The sequence below is a fragment of the Panthera tigris genome, chromosome D4 (assembly GCF_018350195.1).
Source record: "Panthera tigris isolate Pti1 chromosome D4, P.tigris_Pti1_mat1.1, whole genome shotgun sequence".
Classification (NCBI taxonomy): domain Eukaryota; kingdom Metazoa; phylum Chordata; class Mammalia; order Carnivora; family Felidae; genus Panthera; species Panthera tigris.
In genome coordinates this window covers 30,121,339-30,139,369 of record NC_056672.1, presented here as the reverse complement: position 1 = coordinate 30,139,369, position 18,031 = coordinate 30,121,339, and the positions used below count along the sequence as shown (strand labels likewise).

At 42.4% G+C, this 18,031-nt stretch overlaps 1 protein-coding gene across 3 annotated transcripts in view; it reads left to right on the top strand.

Moving 5' to 3' along the window:
- Nucleotides 1-17,803, top strand: part of HSD17B3 (hydroxysteroid 17-beta dehydrogenase 3) — a 48,602-nt gene extending 30,799 nt beyond the window's left edge. The window contains exons 3-11 of one of the 3 annotated variants that reach the window (XM_007089011.2): nucleotides 466-541; nucleotides 2,211-2,318; nucleotides 3,624-3,691; nucleotides 4,967-5,002; nucleotides 8,110-8,144; nucleotides 9,443-9,524; nucleotides 10,176-10,241; nucleotides 13,509-13,658; nucleotides 17,550-17,803. In XM_007089011.2, the coding sequence (XP_007089073.2) occupies nucleotides 466-541; nucleotides 2,211-2,318; nucleotides 3,624-3,691; nucleotides 4,967-5,002; nucleotides 8,110-8,144; nucleotides 9,443-9,524; nucleotides 10,176-10,241; nucleotides 13,509-13,658; nucleotides 17,550-17,648 (720 nt within the window). In that variant the 3' untranslated portion in view covers nucleotides 17,649-17,803. The remainder of the gene's footprint in view (nucleotides 1-465; nucleotides 542-2,210; nucleotides 2,319-3,623; nucleotides 3,692-4,966; nucleotides 5,003-8,109; nucleotides 8,145-9,442; nucleotides 9,525-10,175; nucleotides 10,242-13,508; nucleotides 13,659-17,549) is intronic. The other 2 variants (XM_042964812.1, XM_042964813.1) reach the window with 2 other exon arrangements.
- The last annotated feature ends 228 nt before the right edge of the window (nucleotides 17,804-18,031 follow it).

Sequence of the window (18,031 nt, the reverse complement as noted above, 5' to 3'; positions counted from 1 at the left end):
AGCTCAAGAGTTGCTGCAGAAATACAGTTTTTAAACAGGGGGTACTGCCCTATACTTGTTATATAAATTATACTATAAAATCTTCTAAATTCTGAATTCCAAAACACATTTGGCCCCAGGCATTTCTGATGAGAGCGCATTCAGAGGGTTTTTTTTTTTTTTTTTTTAATAAAAAAGGGTCTGTGGGTCTTTTATTTTTTTAAATAAAAAAGCTCTTAGAATAGTTTTTGGCACATAATAAACACCTAAAAATAAACTATTATTATGTCACATATAGCTTGGCCCCATGTGGCTGTTTTGCTCATAATCCAGAAATCTTTGTCACATTCTGCACATTTAAACCCAGGAGAAGCAAGCACATCACCTTGTGACCAAGTGGGTGATGTTCCAATTCACCTTTAAAACACGACTTCCCTATCTGCTTATCATCTTGCTCATTTTCAGTTTTCCCACCCCCATTCCCAGCTAGCAAGACAAGGACTCAATGTTGTGCTTATCAGCCGGACACTGAAAAAACTACAGGCCATTGCTGCGGAGATTGGTGAGTGACCGAAAGAAATAAGGGAGATGTTTGTGGAGCCCACCAACCAAGTCTGTAGGTTCTGTCTGTAGAGGCCCCGTCAGCATTCCTAAGGCTGCTCCTGATGCCTGATGCACTGGTCCTTCTGCAGGGAGCTGACTTTACAAAGTTAAGGGCAGGACATAAGTGGCATTAGTTCAGCAGGGATTCTGTGGGCTGGGTGAAATAGGAACAGACACATGCACACATAGGTCTACTCTCTCCTTGGTGGAGTGTCTTCATCTCTCGAATTAGTTCTGCTCATCCAGAGGTCCCAGCTGTTTTATTGCTTCTGCTACTTCCTTCAAAAGCAGAATCTATGTTTGGGCATTTCCCTGTATCTGTGCCCTGCTCCTTGCAGGGAGTTGAGGGATAGTCCTTGCTGGTGGTTATCAGATTTTTAAAAAATATTTGATCCAGGGCTGCCATGTATGGTTGTAAAAGTTGTACACTGTACAACTCTATGAGGCAGCATTTATACTATAATATTTGATCATTATGATCCACTGCAAGGTGTTGTTAGTTAATAGTAATCATATCCCTTTTTAGGTATTTTATTTTAATAATTATTAATTTAGTAATTTGTAAAATCCTTACCTCAAAAGAATGAGTCTTCAATTATGAAGACTTGTGAAGACTGTGACAGGCTGTCAGGGGATGGCCTTGTGTCTCTGGGGGAGATTTGGAATAGTGTGGGATGGTGGGAAGTGTGGGGCTGGGCAATCACACTATGGAGGCTCAGTGCCCTTCAACCAATGAATTCTGCTTTTGTTCCATGTCTGGATATCAAAAGTAACTTTGACCAAAACTAGGATATCCTTCAGTGTTTCTCTCATAATGCTAAGATGTGCTTTTTATTGTCCTTGAAAAGCAAGAAGTGTCTTTGGCCTGAAAACATCCCCCACCTGCCAAACTATGCCTCAAGATCACTTGTCCCAGAAATATTGGGTTTAACTCCAAAGTTGAGCAGGAAGCAGTTGCTGAACTCTACCTGTTGCTTTTATATCCACTGAAGGCTTCTGCACAAAGCCAAGTCCACATGGAATAGCAGAGCGAGCATGGACTTGGAGGGAGCAGAGTGTGGGTGTCTTGGGGCGAGTTAGCTTCTCTGAGCCCTAGTTTTCTCCTCTTAGCAATGGGTGTAATATCTACTTTACAAGGTTGTAGAGAGGTTTAAAATAAGATATTATATGTGTAAATGCTTTATGAATACTACCATGTTGGACAAATGCAGAGGATTGCTCTGTCTATGCCACGGGGACCTGACACTGAGGAGAGGCAACATATCACTATCCTCTTATGGCCTATAGACCAGGGGTCTCATCCTTGAGCATGAACAGGGTCACTGGGAGGGCATGCAGGGTGGAGCCTGAGAATTTCTAACTCCACTTTGAGAACCATTGCATTAAATTTATTTTAGAGCATATACTTGTCATCAGAGTAACTCTCAGAAACACCAGAAACCATCACTCACAAATCTTTTAGCACGTCCCAGCATTTATTGGGGACTTTTTCGTGTTTCTAATTGGGATAATGGTTTTATCCTCTTAAAGGTCTGCTCAGGTAGTGCCAGGAGCATTGGAGAAGTCCATGAGCAAGGGAGGGATTCGAACTCCTGTTCATTAAAGAATATCTGTTGTCTCTAATGCAGAGTGTACCACAGGGAGTAGCGTGAAGATTATACAAGCAGATTTTACCAAAGACAACATCTACGAGCATATTAGAGAAAAACTTGAAGGCTTAGAAATTGGAATTTTAGGTAAGTAAATTGCAAAATGCAAAGCATATTATAATACATTAGTAAAACAATTATCTTAGTGATGCTTGATTATTCTGTGGTAAACTTGAACTTAACCCATGACTGTCTTTTAAGTTGTAGCATTAAACAAAATATTACAATTCAATTTTTCAAGAGGCATATTGGATTAACACATTTATGTATGGCTTTGGAATGTATGAAACTAAGATACTTCAACCTTCCCAACCATATTTTATAATATGAAAATGATTTTTTCCCCCACTGATAACTGATATTAGAAAGAAAGACAGAATCTCAGAAACATTGGCCTTGGGGCACCTGGGTGGCTCAGTTGGTTAAGTGTTAGCTCTTGATTTCTTCAGGTCATGATCTCACTGTTCATGGGATTGAGCCCTGTGTCAGGTTCTGCACTGACAGCTCGGAGCCTGCTTGGTATTCTCTCTCTTCCTTCTCCCTGCCCCTCCTCCCCCCACCCTTCATGCTGTCTCTTTCTCACTCTCTCTGTCTCTCAAAAACAAACAAACAAACAAACAAACAAACAAACAAACAAACGTTGGCCTAAAGAATTAGTTTAGCAAACAAACATTGCTGTGATTGATTCATGAAATAGCAAGTGAGCATGTTTATTTGAGAGTTGACTTTCTTATTCAGAAAACAAGATACTATTTTTTTTCTGTGGTGACTTATAGACAAGATATTTTATGACCTGATACAGAGCACAGTCTCTATATTGTACACAGAAGGAAGATTTGATTTCTAAACTTCCTGCTGAATTTTAAAAATAAAGACATTTTTTACTAATAAAAAATGTAAACCACATTATTACAGAAAAACCAGAAAGAATCTATGAGCACATAAATTGGTTAATATCTCCACAGCCTGAGATAATGTTCTGGTACATGTCCTTCCAGACATATACACACATATTTCCAAAGCTGGGATTAAATTTACATACTCTTTTGTAACAATTTTAAAAACCATATACCACAAATGCTTCCCCATGTCTTTAAACTTCTAAGCAGTCATAGTTTTGAATGGCTGCATTGCATTCTGCCATACGGCTGCCTCATGATCCATATGATGTGCTTCCTACTATTGGACAATTGTTTTCCCCTTCAATTTCCTCACTGTTATCAAATTATGTTGCAAAGAACAGCCTTGAACATAATTTTTTTTCTGTATGTGTTTCCTCAGGGAAACTTCCCAAGAGAAGAAACTTCTGGGGTTGAATATAAGCATTTTTAAGGCTTTTAATAAACACTTGCTACCAGCTCCTCTGACATCATTTTGTTTTGCCTTTGTCAGTCAACAATGTCGGAATGCTTCCAAACTTTCTCCCGAGCCACTTCCTTGATACACCAGATGAAATCCAGGTAGGTCTGGTCTCTTTCTGTGGATGGTTTCCTCTCACTGGGGACTGGGCCTCCTGGCTCGGTAGTCACTAGGGCCTGGAAAAGGGTACAAGGGAGACTGTCTGGCCAAAATTCTGTATTCCAGGTGGATGTCTGTAGCTCTCCCTTTCTCTTCACCTAAGTACTTGCCACACAGGCAAGGGCACCACTTTCCATGACCATCTCTAGGATATAGACATCTTCCTCCTTCTCTGCACACCAAAACTTACCTGCCCACTGTCCCATTCTCTTGGGGCTCTGTGTTCTGCTTTATAATCTTTGAGGACTTTGTGTTGGCTAACACATTTACAGCTGTGGTTATAAGTGGGAGAAGGCCAGCTTTTTGGCTTTCATTGTCTTTCCAGGCAATAAGATTTTTTTCAACTTTCAGCGTGAGGAAAGTCTGTGACACAAAACTCTGTGGTTGGGGGTGTTGTACATCCGGCAACCTTGACCCAGACCCATGGCTGCCATTGCACGTCATCAGTGAATTTGTTACGCATTTAATAGTCCTTGAAGACATGATTTGCTGACTCTTCTCCAGGTCCTGACTTTCAAAATCATGTAGTTATACCCGTTCTGAACAGGCTGTCATTGTGTGCCTGTGGTCCTATTTAATCCCCAAGTCTACTGCATGGAAAAATAATGCCAGATTGCTTGGACTTTGCTGCATGTCCTTGCAAAATTCCCCTCTTAGCCACATATCTAACCCCATCTAAATCCCTATTTTTGGCATAAGTCTGTGTCTCTCTATTAACCATGATCCATTATTGTTTTTGTTTCTCTACTTATGTCTGCATTTGTGCTTGCTTCTGTATGTCCCTCCTTTCCTTTCTGTCTGTCTTGTGTGATTCTAGTAATTTCTTTACCCAGCATCTGTAGCCCAGAACCTTTCTATTTGCTATGCTGTTGTCTTCTAAACCCACATATGCTAACTCTCTTCCTTTAGCTGGAAAATAACCACCTTCCTTTGAAAAACTGTATTTTGAAGGAAAATCTCTAAATTTTGAAGGAAATTCTTAATTAACTTTTACTCAAGGTCAATTCTTATAGAATCGTAGTAGACGTCAGGTGCTCCCCAGTTCTAGAGCATACTTGGTGACCATCAATCAAGAACCTCATTTCCAGGCCGAGTGAGTGAGGGGCAGTGCTCAGACCCACCCTTTTGCCCATTTTATGGTTCTTTAGCACTGACTGCCTCTCAAGAGATTTTCTCAAATCATCCAGCTAATTCATGGTTGTGATTATTTATTACAGAGTCTCATCCACTGTAACATCACCTCAGTAGTGAAGGTATGTAGTCAATATCTGTGCTAAATGCTTAAAATGTAGTAGCTGTTGGAATCTGGCAACTCAGGAGAACTGCTTTCTTCTGCAGAAGCAGAATTCTGTGAAGCTGAACTGCACTTGATTGAGAGACCAGGCTGTGTTTTTTTTAATTGTCTCTCTTTTCATCAGGAAAATACAGTAATGAATTTATTCTCCAGAGTGTCTGAATCTCATTTTTCATCAAGTTTTGTCACATGTCAGGATATATTAGGCTTCAACATATTAGACATTGAAAGTTTCTCAGGATTCCAGAGTAACTTGAAAAAAAATGGTGCCTTCCTCTAATTTTCATCTTTGTTAATGGAGGAAAGCTCACTTGGTTTGAAAAATGACAGCAGGCCTGGCTTGGATTTTTCTGGACTTTTGACATTCAACAAATATTTGTTGAATTGAAATTCAAGATTTCTTTATTCTGATCCTATCTCAGCTACTAGTTAGTTGGACAGTGTTGGCCATGTGGTTTAACTCCCTTGAACTTCAGATTCTTCATCTGTTCTTGAAAGAATGTTGGACTAAGGGATGTGTCAGGTGCCATTCAGCACTCATTTTCTTTGATTAGAGTCAACTGCATAAGCATTTGCAGGCATGACTATCACAAAGCTGTCCTATATTGTGCCTTTGTGTGAATAAGAAAAAGGCACCCCCTCAGAGCAGATGATTCGGGAAAAGGTGCTGCTTAAGCATGGATAGATGATGCTTTTGTGTGAACACAATGTTTCCCTTTACTCTGAATGGGGAGAGCCCTCCTAATGGCTTGTGAGTGAACCCTGGGCTTTCAGCTGACAGTCACCCCCACAGCTGGGCACCTTGCCCAGTACACAACATTCACAACTGCACATTACAGTCCTTCTGACTGCTCTGGAAGGTCCAGTAGAACTGTAGCAGTGAATCAGTACGATCCATGGTTTCATGGCATGGGGAGCGGCATTAGGGACAGGAGGGCCCAGTCTCATTTTTATAACATGGCCTGGCAGAGAAGGGTTGCTTTCCCAAAGAAAAATAAGTTGCTATCAGTATAAGGAGGGAGATGGAGGCTGAGCAAACCAATGTAAAATGGACAAAAAGTTATGTTCACCATTGGTGGTTCTTCTGTAAAAAGTTTTGTAGTTGTGCTCAGTTTTTATTGGTACATACATCCTTTGTAAGCCGAGCAATCAATAGTTGTTTTAAAACCCCAGCTGATGTAATTGTAAGTTTTATAATGTCCAACTGTTGTCTGCAGCTTTACCACTAAAATCTTTCATGTTATTTTATACGTTGATCTTGCAGTCTTGGTCCATTTGGTCACAGGGTTTCCCAAATATATCTGACAACCTTCTGGCTCCTTTAGCAGACAAATGCTTTGATTTGCTAAAACATTTTTTATATATTGGTAGACACTAACTTCCTTAAATAGCAAAGAAAACAAATTGCAGATTAGCTTTCTGAGAACACCATGCCTCAGTTGGTCACACTGGTTGGAAGCATGACTAGCATCACTTAGTCATCCCAAAGGAGCCACCTGGAAATAGTAGCGTTCTCTGTCAAGGGCAGGGATGTGGGAATGAGTCTGAAGGGAAGGTGGGGTAAGAGAGTAAATATCAGGAGCTTTGAGACAGAGAGACACAGAAAGTCTAATGTTATCTCTCTGTTGGGATCATTCATCCAATAAGGCTAGTGATTTCAGTAGGGAGGCTTTGAAGAAATGCTGGTGCTGTCCAACACGCTCCCATAGTGCCCTTTAGGGGGAGGGGAGAGAGAGCCAAGGGGAAGATGAGGGCATCATCTAGTCCTCATGCTTCTCCTGTCTCCCTCAAAACCCAGACTTTCAGGAAGTAGTCTACTGCCACTCCACCCCCACTGCTGCCCCAGAGCAGTGAAAACATTATCTGGAGGCCCTCAGGGTTGGGATTAAAGTCCTGACCTATGATATAGGGATGGTGGCAGGCATAGAGCCTACTGAGAAGCTCCTGTAGGGCCCCAGACAACACAGAAAAATAGGCAAAATTTGTCTTCTGGTCTTCAGTCTCCTTTATGTCTCTGCCCCTCCCCTTCTGTTTGGATCCTCTCTTCTCAAGCCTCTTCTAGAGACATGCTTGATTCCACTCAGTTGTACTTTTGAGAACATTTCAGTCTGTGGGTTTGCCCCTCCCTCCCTCCCTTTCCTTCCTTCCTTCCTTTCTCCCTTCCTCTTTCTTTCTTTCTTTCTTTCTTTCTTTCTTTCTTTCTTTCCTGAGAGAGAGAGAAGCAGAGGGAGAGGGAGAGAATCTTAAGTAGGCTCCATGACCAGTGGAAAGCTGGCTTGCTCTCACAATGATGAGATTATGACCTGAACTGAAATAAAGAGTTAGATACCTACTCAACTGAGCCACCCAGGTGCCTCTGCCTCTTCCTTAACTCTTAAAATGAGTGCCTTATAATTATGATATGAAAAGCTCTTTTAATGGGGCATTTAAGCTGCAGAACTGGTAGGAAAAACCCCTTCCAGGGCCAGGCAAGTTGGGACAGGGAACAGATTCCTTCACACTGCTGTAATTCCAATGGACAGATAGACATGATCTGTATATGGAGCTATTTCACAGTCCGCCTGTGAGCTGCTTACTTGGCTGCTGTGGGATTGAAGAGATGTACTTCTCTATCTCATTCCTTTTATGTGAGACGTTCACAGATACTTGTTAGATTTCCTGACGTCCTTCCTACTTCTAACTCATGGGTGAAGTTTGTGATGGCCCACCTACTTATGCCTGTCTCCCAGAATGAAAAGTATCTGGGGAACTTCAGTGTTGATCCCATGGCTGGAAGCCAATTTCCATAATTTTTCACTGCCCTCATTTTTCAGGAAGACTAGCTTTATGGGGAAGAAACCAGAAGCCTCTAACAGTTTGCCGTTAGTCTAGGTTGCCTCTTGTGGGTTTTATTCAGACTCTAGTGTTGCCAGAATCATCTCCAATGAGTGTCAGCAGATTTTCAAGGCCACCTGAGAGATAAAGCTCTTTTTTACTACTTCCTCTGGCACCTGCTTCCCTAAGCCCCCACCCACTGGCTACTAACTTCCTTTGTTAGAGGGCTTAATTCTACCCTTCCTCTTACAGATGACACAGCTAATTCTGAAACACATGGAATCAAGGTAAAGTCTTTTTTTGAAAAAGTGCAGAACAACATGGCCTCCCTGGCCTGACAGTTAACTGACCTGGGGACTAGGGACAGGGTAGGGAGGGTGGGGGGATAGGGTTCATCTGGCTGCAGCTTTAACCAACGGAAAAACTGTGATGAAAAGACATGGTGATTGCAGCAGGAAATGTAGCATTCTGCACCAGGCCAGCTTTGCAAACAGATAAGCCTATTTGAAGGTCAAATGTGGCATCTACTGGAGGGAGGAAGAGAACAGTGGTTTCACCCACACATTGTATTAAAAAGATTAACTTGGGGTGCCTGGGTGGCTCAGTCGGTTGAGCTTCCAACTTCGGCTCAGGTCATGATCTCATGGTTTGTGAGTTCAAGCCCCACGATGGGCTCTGTGCTGACAGCCTACTTTGGATTCTGTGTTCTCCCTTTCTCTCTGCCCCTCCCCTGCTCACACTCTGTCTCTCAAAAATAAATAATGTTGAAAAAAATTTTTAAAAAGATTAACTCATGTTGAACATAAAAGAAACTTCAGAAGTTGGCCTGAGATCAAAGCCATCTTTTGTTATTTCTCAAATTTTGTAGTAAAAATCACCACCTATCGGTGTCTCTACTTAGTCCATGGTTTTATTACCCTATTACAACACCCCTTTGGGAACTGGCTTTTCTCAGGTGGTATTCATTAGACACAAATGGTTGATAGTTTTATCTTCCCTAGAAGAAGGGGCTTAGCCTTGTATTCTAATTTGCAGTTTCTTTTTTTTTCTGAATTGAATCCATCTAACTGGGAAGGATTAAAGTTACTGAATTTCAAAAGGATTAAGTAAGGACCCTGGAGACTTGTGCATGGGTTCCTGTGTGAACAGATGATGGACTGTCAAATTCCACCCAAGAAAGGATTCTGCATTTGACATCTGTCCTATCCTGGGTCATCTCTATGAATCAGAAGGGGCCTTGAACTTATGTGGTCACATTTGAGAAAGAAGACCCCTTTCTCCTGAGTCTTGTCTGAGTGGAGTTGGTTCTCTGCATTTTGATGGGGGATGTTTGTCATAGCAGAGCCGCTGTTTTGAGTCACAAGCCCTTGATGTCACGACTGTTGGGTAACATCACTGTATGGTGTTGGGGTCTACACCATAGGAAAGGGCCACTCACGGTTCTGGGGAGAACACTTAGTGCACACAGCAGCCTAGAGAGGGTGGACTTTTCCAGTGGTCACAGGAGCCCCTTTGTTTTCTTTCTTCTCAAGCTGTGTGTGATCAGGCAGCAAAACATTCAGAACTTTACTTCTTTGATTTTTAGGAGGAAAGGGCTCATCTTGAACATTTCTTCCGGGGTGGCCCTCTTTCCCTGGCCACTCTACTCCACGTATTCAGCTTCCAAGGTGAGCAGCAGCATGCAGTCCAAGTTTCCTTCTCCTTCTGCTCTTGTTTCTCCAAGCTGGCATTTTCCTTTGGACTTTGGATCATCTGGCAAGCTGATGGACAGATTTGCCTGGAGAACAAATGTACAGGGGGCTTCTGTGTACAGGGCTCATCAGCAGGCATCTGGGAACCATGTCAGCAGATGCCCATGGGTTGATGAAGCCCTGAGGCAGCACAGCTGGACAAGCGCAGTCCCCATGGGACTCCAGGCCCCACTCAGCCTCTTGCTTGATAGCCCTGCTCCTTTGCTGCCAGCAAGTAGCACTGTGTCTTTCTTCTGTCCTGGAGGCCTAGCCAGGTGGCCCATGCCCTAGTCATAAAACCAAACCCTCAGAGGAGGGGGTGTTCCCTGGCACTGAGACAAGGGAGAGCCTTCTCTGGGTAAGGTCATCTATATGCAGTGGCCCTAGGCATGTATTAATCCCAAAATGTATGTTCCTGCTCACTGAGGGAGTTCTTCCCAGGCCAAGAAGTCCTAACTCCCATCAGACAAACTGCTGCATTTTAAGGTAAAGCAGGTCAGCTCCCTACAGTCCCTTTAAGATCTGAATAAGTTGGCTCTGAGGACAAAGCAAGCTCTCCCCTTAAGTGTTTTCTCCTTTTTGCTCCAGGCTTTTGTGTGTACGTTTTCCAAAGCCCTGCAAGCAGAATATAAAAGGAAAGGAATCATTATCCAGGTGAGGTCAACAGCTCTGAGTCTGTGGGACTGGGGCTAGGAAGTGTGGATTCCCATGGAGCTGGGGTACTGCTTCCTGCAGGGCAGGTGGCACATGCATGGCCAGGTGGGAGGGTCTGGATGACACCACGTGAGTTCCTGTGACCCTCGCAGTGGCAGCTGCCACCGTAGTTGCCCTAGGTGCTGGAGGAGGAAATGGGGCAGGGTGAGTGAGCACTGCATCATGACAGTGTCTTGGTCTTGTCTGACCAGCCTTTACTCTCTGACTCAGGTGCAGGAGATAGGTTTAGGCAGGAGGAATTGTGGAGAAGAAGCAAAAGAAAACCGGGCAAGAGATCTGTATTGAAAAGAGGCGGTGGTTGGGGGGTAGCGGCGGTTGGGCGGTGAGTAGCATTTATGAAGGGGGTAGTATTTGTTGGGGGGTAGTGGCCATCGAGGGGTGTAGTGGCGGTCGGAGAGTGGGTAGTGGCAGTGGGGGGGGGGTAGTGGTGGGAGGTAGCCGCGGTCGGAGGGTGGCTAGTGGCAGTGGGGGGGGGGTAGCAACGGTTGGGGTGAGCAGTGGCGGTAAGGGAGTAGCAGCGGTGGCAGGTACTCTGGGAGCTGTTCATCTGTGATGGGCCACAAAGATCCCCACCCTGGTTCTTGAGCGGTTAGAGTAGAAGTGCTTGGCTTCCTCTTTCACCTACAACAGCAGAACCATCGTGGAGATGACCTTGTCCCAACCTTAAACAGAGGAGGGTTGTCACAGCCATCAGCAGACTGTGCAGTATGATTCTTGAGGTGTCAGTGACATATACGTGCTTGGCTCAGCAAAATAGAGTTAACTGCTTTCTGGAACTTGGAATAAACAGTTTACAGAGGTTTTTTGTTATTGTTTGGGAAGAAGCTTTAAGACATACTATTCGAAATGAAAAGGTACACTTACAGTTAAATCTGTAAAATCATTGCTGTACATACTGATTTTCAATTAAAATACCCAGGTGAGAACATCTCAGATGGTTGTTCCTATAAATTAATCACTTATAGGATAAAGGCATATCAATATGCCATATTCAATAGGCAGATATGAGTTAATGGTACAAACTTTGCAAATAGGACTGTCTTTCATGGTGAATGATTATAACAACCCTGTCACTAGACCACAGTTCTGTTCTCTGCCCTGATGGACTTAATTGTCACCTATCAGATACTTCTCCCTCCTATCCATTCTCCAACTCCCAGCTGAAGATAGATTCTTTTTGCAACAGTGCTACCCCATATAGGCTAAGTTTCCTGCAGTAAAAAATAACTCATAAAATCTCATTGGCCTCAAACTGCAAAGATTTATTTCTCATTCACTATAAGCTGGCAGAGAGGATTAACTCATTGTAGCCATGCAGGGACCCAGGCAGATGGAGCAGCTGCCATCTTGGATATTGTCAGTTGAAATGCCAGAGAAAAAGTGGGAGGAGTTCCTGAAGATCTTGCTTTGATAATTAAGGGCTCTGGGTCAAAAAATATAAGAAGCATGCGTTCTCAAACCCAGTTATTTCTCTATCTGGAAACTGGGTTTAAGAATGCATGCTTCTTATATTTCTCTAAGAGTAACACTTTGAGATCTTTAGAAGAAAACTGTTATACAAATTAATGACTGTTAATTTCCATGAGAACAAATTCAGTTGGATTGATCGACTTATAATTAGATTCAGTTATGAAACAACACAATTTCAAGTGTGATATTGATTAAGTTTTTGGGTGGGGGGTTTGGAGCCGATGGCCAAGAAAAAATTCTTGAAGACGTCTTTGGTGCATAAAGGTGATTTTATTAAAGCATGGGACAGGACCCATGGGCAGGAAGAGCTGCACTGGGGTTGTGAAGAGTAGCTGGTTATATACTATGGAGTTGAGGGAGGTAAAGTCAAAAAGGAGGCCTCCAGAGGGACTTTGATATGCTAAAGAGGACTCAAAGATACTGGAGGCCTGGCTATTGTCAAATTAAGGTTGTTTTCCTGTAGTAAGGCATTAGCATAGGACAGTTGGGAGTTTCTGGAGAAATGTTATACTCTGTATTTGTCTCAAGTATTTGTCAATTGGCTGCAGGTTATAAGGAAATTTAATTTTACTTGCCATTTCCTTCTTGCCTTTGTTCCCCACATCACTACGGAGGCATGATGTTGGGGCTCCAGGAAACTGAGTCTATAGGTTTCTGGAGATTAGGCTATTGATAAGATTGCCTTTTTCTTGTACTTTACTAAGATATTTATAAACTGATGGAGACCCATGCCCTGTACAACTGTGATCTCTACAGTTAACCATTTGTTTTCTTTCCTTTCCTTTGTTCTTGGGCAGGCTGGCATCCCTGAGGAATATCACACATATCCCACAGGGTGTGTGTGTGTGTGTGTGTGTGTGTGTGCATGCATGCGCTAGCTTGTATTTTGCCCTCAACATGCCTTATGCTCCCTCATCAATGTGAAGAAAATGTGATGTGAGGAAAAATAAAACCAAGAAAACAAGCATGGATCTTTTTTTTCTTTCTAAAGATGCCGAGGTCTCTGTCTGGGAATAAAGTAAGAAACCCCATTATGAAATCTCATGCTAGGACACAGTGTGGTGAGATCCCAGGTGGAAACATGGTGTTGAATTTGCAAGGCACAATGTGTGATTGTTTATTTTTCTTACCACAATAGGAAAGATCATCAGGTATGTGCCACTCCTGGCTCCTAACTGAAGCGTGAAAGTGTGAATCCAGAGAGCTTTGCATTGCTCCAGCTTTGGCTGTATGTGTTAGAAATAAACTTCTCAGGCAATGTTGCCAGATAAAATATAGGACATCCAGTTTAGTGTGAATTTCAGATAATAGTAATTTCTTTTTTGGTATAGGTGTAGGTCATGTAATACTTGGGACATATTATACTTTAATCTTTTTCCTTGTTTGTCTGGATTTCAAATTTTACTGAGTGTCCTACATTTTTATTGTTGAAATCTGGCCACCATGTCTAAGAGATAACTCATGTCCTCAGTCACCCCATGTACATTTGAACCACCTGACATGGTTGTGGCTAAGGTCTCAGCTTGAGTTAGTGATAAAGTTAAACCAGAAACCAGCCTTTCTGATTCACAGCTCTGTGCCAGTTTATGCCTTTTCAGTGCTCCATTATCAGTTAAGATCCCGAGACTTTTTACAGGAAGAACAGAATTGGAAAATGAAGAGGTGGTTAAAATAAGTGTTAATTGCTCAGGTGTGGACAGATTGCTCCTGTGTTATGGCCTTTATTTCCCATTGTAGGTGCTGACCCCCTATGCTGTTTCAACCCCAATGACAAAGTATCTAAACACCAACATGGTAACCAAGACTGCTGATGAGTTTGTTAAAGAATCACTGAATTATGTCATGATTGGAGACGAAACCTGTGGCTGCCTCATCCATGAAATCTTGGTAACTGATAAATTCTTTCTCAAAGCAAGAGAGGCAGGTGTGCAGGCAACCCCAGCAGAGCTCTTCCTTGCTATTGGAACAGTCAACCGTTTCCTTTAGTGCTGCCAGAGGGTATGCTACTAAGTAGTAATATAGCCAGTTAAAGAGCATATGTGGCAAAGAGGAGAAGCTGGAGGCCTGGGTGCTCAGACCATAGATAATCCCAAAATTGGCAAATATCACCCTTGGCTGCCTCACTTCTTTCCTCAAAAAGTAAGGTGGCTTCCTGAGTGCTTGGAAAGGGCAGACCAAGACACAGGGAGCTTCCGTGGGTGGGGGTGAAAGGGGTTGCTAATGTCTTCTCTGGCCCCCTGTGTTAGGAAATGTTTAGCTAACTGGCTTTCCAGGAAAAAAAAACCCAAAACCTTTATTTATAGTGTTTGCTGATTTCCATGGTTTAAGAGCTCCCCCATGGCTGAGTTTATAGCTACCATTGTGTTGTCATGGCACTTGAATTTAAGAGTGTGCATGATTGGCTCTTTTGGGCAAGAACAAGCTGGCTCTTGCACAGCATGGACTCCACCAAATGTGGGAATAAAATTCAGTGGCATATGGTATGAGGAGTTCCTACTGTCCCTAGGCTGCTTTTAGAAGCAACCACAAACATGAAACACAGGTAGATTTGACTGTTGCATGCTGATACTGAAAACAAACACACACAGTGTCAGGGCAGTTCTGTTGCTGGTATCACCAACACATTTTAGACAGATCTATACTTTCCCTTCATATTTCAACTTTCTCCTCTGCCTCATGTGCTTTTCTACCATGGGAATTCGGTTTCTCCCCACTGTCTCTTTCTCTCTCAGGTGCTAGAAGGATTCATGGGTGAATACACTAAATCTTCCCAAAGCATTCAATTACCTCTTGGGACTTACAGAGACTCTACAAGCGATACTGAATTGACTTAGAGAACTACTTGCTACTTTTACTGTAGAACCCCAACAGTGTGCAGAATCACCAATTTAACACACACTTTTACAAAGTGGACATGCAGAAAGACCGTTAGATATTTATTTTGCCTATTGCTGATCTGGTCTTTCTCCAGATTACCACTTGCTGCGTGGTGGATAAACAAATGTACAATGAGTTTAAATTTAGTTTGATCTGGTAATCTAAACTACATATTTAGAAAATGTGCTTTTGTCTATTATTTAAAGTTTTCAGTCTTTCTGGGAGCATCCCTTTCTCCTGACTCTCTCACTGAGATGATATTGGGAAGAAAAATCTCCACTATTTCCTGCTGGTCCTTAAGTGTGTGTGGCTGATGTCCCACATCTACCTGGTGCTTGGTGACCCTTTCTGTCCATTTGGCTTGGCCAGTGAACTGCCAGCTGATAACTGCAGACCTCTGAATCTCTGCTACTTCCCTCATCCAGCCATAGCCCTGCAGTCCTTCTGCAGCTTTGGTTCATAAACATGCTCTGGCTCTCACTTCCACATCACCATCAACATGGACTTGACTCATGCTGGATAAACGAATGTCAGCACCTCCCTCACCATGCTGAGATAATGTTCCATATCTCCCCCTTTGCCTTCAGTGCCACCCTTACTTATTTAACACAGTTTCGTATTCTTTATCTGAATCCCCTGGATCCCCAGCCCTCTACCCAGCCTAAGCCCAGAGGACACACATATCAAAGGACACACATCCTCTGGGATGTTGATGTCTTTAATGGAATCCATCAGCATTTAGAAAATGTTTTCTTGAGCCAATAGTCTGGCTTTCAGGGATGTTGTTTTGCTATATAATGCAATTCTAGATGTCAAAAGTTGAAAAAAATGTTTGGCTTTTCTTTTTTGATTTCTTTTTTTGGTAATGTTTGCTTGTTTGTTTGTTTGTTTTGAGATAGAGAGAGAGAGAGAGAGAGAGAGAGAGAGGTAGAGAGAGAATCTCAAGCAGGCTCTGCACTCTCAGCATAGAGCTCAATGAAGGGCTTGATCTCACAAACTGAGATCATGACCTGAGCTGACATCAAGAGTTGGATGTTTACCTGACTAAGCCACACAGGAGCTCCTCTCTTTTGATTTCTTATGTAACAGATCAGATCTCTTCTGGCAAACAGATGCCAAGTACAGACTAGGCAAAAGAGTCCTTGTGCCTGTCAAAGTAAAAGAGAAAGCAAAGGAGAACACACAAATCATTAAAGCCAATTTAGTGTTTGCCGGGACTTAGAAAGATTGTTGAATCTAAAGTTATGAGTAATCAAGTAGAATCGACTGGTAAACAAAAAACCATTCCATTACAAAAAGGCAAGGCAAAGACAACATGCTCTTTACTCCCAAGGAGTTTTAGGGCAGGAACTGACATTAGAATGGAATCTCTAAGGTAGAGTCTGTGTGGTACTTGAGGTTACCTCACTTAATCCTCCTAATCATTTAGTAAGGTAGGTCATTTGGATCTTGTTTTACAGTTGAAGAAACTTAAGTTCAGAGCTAGATCAGATGCCTAAGGCCACTTGACTGGTAATGGTGAAGCTAGGGTTTAAGTCCACTTTAGCTCAATGTCATGCTTTTCCTGGTTTCATCTATACCATCCTTCTAGGTTGGTATGGGGTAGACAGCAATGGAGATGGAAGAAGGGACCTTTTAGAACATTTTCTAGGGACCTGGAATCATTTATTTTCTTTATGGATGACTTCACTAAGCCAAAATATTTAGTTTAAGGCAGAGCTAATGAAAGGGCTTGATTTTGCTGTAAGATTAAAAAGCTCTAAAGGGGAGAAAGATGAAGTCCTTGAGGAAGAAGTTGCATTCACTCATTGACTTGGTTGGTGGAAGAAGAGTTCTACTTTGGTTCCCAGAAGCTGTCTTTGGTCCCCTGCTTAGAAATATCTCAATTAATGCAATGGTCTGAGAATCTGAGCTGTCTGAAGAATATGAACACTCCCTGAAAAGCTCACATCTTCCTCTGGTTGAAAGCCTGTTGTTTAGTGGGGAGCAGGAATGTTGGATGCCCAAGATTACAATGTAGACAAAATGATTTTTTATGGGGGTCTGGACCAGTTTTATAGGACATGGGTATGATTTGAGGGCAAGAAGCCTTCCAATGCTTGTGCCTATGCCTGACATGCAGCCAACTAAGCATTCATGCCTTGGCTTGAAACACCCTACTCCTTTTCCAAGAAAATGCTCTGTGTTAGTAATTTATACCTTGCTGTGTCAGACTTTTGTTCGTGAATTCATCTATGCATTTGTGTATTTGCTTAGCACCTATTATGCCTCAGGCATTGTGTAAGGTAATAAGAGCATTTCTGACTGTTTTCTGGAATCTCATTTTAGTAGAACCTTGGTAAAAAGAACCTGAAGACACTGGGGAGATTGGGCACCAGGAAGAGGAAGTGCTTACTAAGAGAAGGAGAAAGGGGTGTGGGGTGAGTTCTGAACAGAGTTCTCTTAATTTAGAATTTCTTCTGGGCCGATTGTACAAGTGACTGTTTTGGTTTCTGAGAAAATCTTGCTTGCTGAGAAAGTGCTACAAAATTTTTAAATTTTAGCAAATGCTTAAAAGATTTTGAGACTTAAGTTCAGTAGTCAGAAAGATATTTTTAGGGGCGCCTGGGTGGCCCAATCGGTTAAGTGTCTGACTCTTGATTTTGGCTCAGATCATGATCTCATGATTTGTGAGTTTGAGTGCTGTGTTGGGCTCCATGCTGATTGCTTGGATCCTGCTTGGGATCTTCTCTCTCCCTCTCTCTACCCCTTCCCTGCTCATGCTTTCTGTCACTCAAAATAAATAAACTTAAAAAAAAGAAAAATATTTTTAAAGATAATGACTATAAACTGAGATGTTTAGTTGTAACTTGTTTGCTCTTCTTTTTTCCCCCCAAACACTCATGTTTTTGTCTATTTAAGCGGAGCTTCCTGAACCTGATCCCATCCTGGGTTTTGTACAGCAGCACATTCCAGAAGAAATACATGGACTACCTCAAGCACAATACCAACACCATATAGTCCAAGTGGGCTGATGCTCCATCCAGCATTGTTCTCCAAGTTCCGTGTTGGCTGCAGAAAACTTATGAGCAGACCAGCACCTGCCACTCCTCTGAAGCTGGAGATGCTGTGTCATGAATACAGTACTGAAAATACAACTTTTTTTTTCCATTTTACTTGAGTCTGGAGATCTTTGGAAAAGCTGTAGTGTAAAAATGTGTTGTGCAGTGGGGTTTTGTGGCTTTCTGTGTGAGAAGATGGGAGTGTCTATAGGAGAAACTAGAGGAATTTCTACATGGGATTATAACATAAATGTGAGAAGAAAGCCTTTGATACTTGGCATATTCAGAACAATTATACCTATAAGCTACTTTATAGCTATGTTAAAGAAAGTCTGAAGGGGA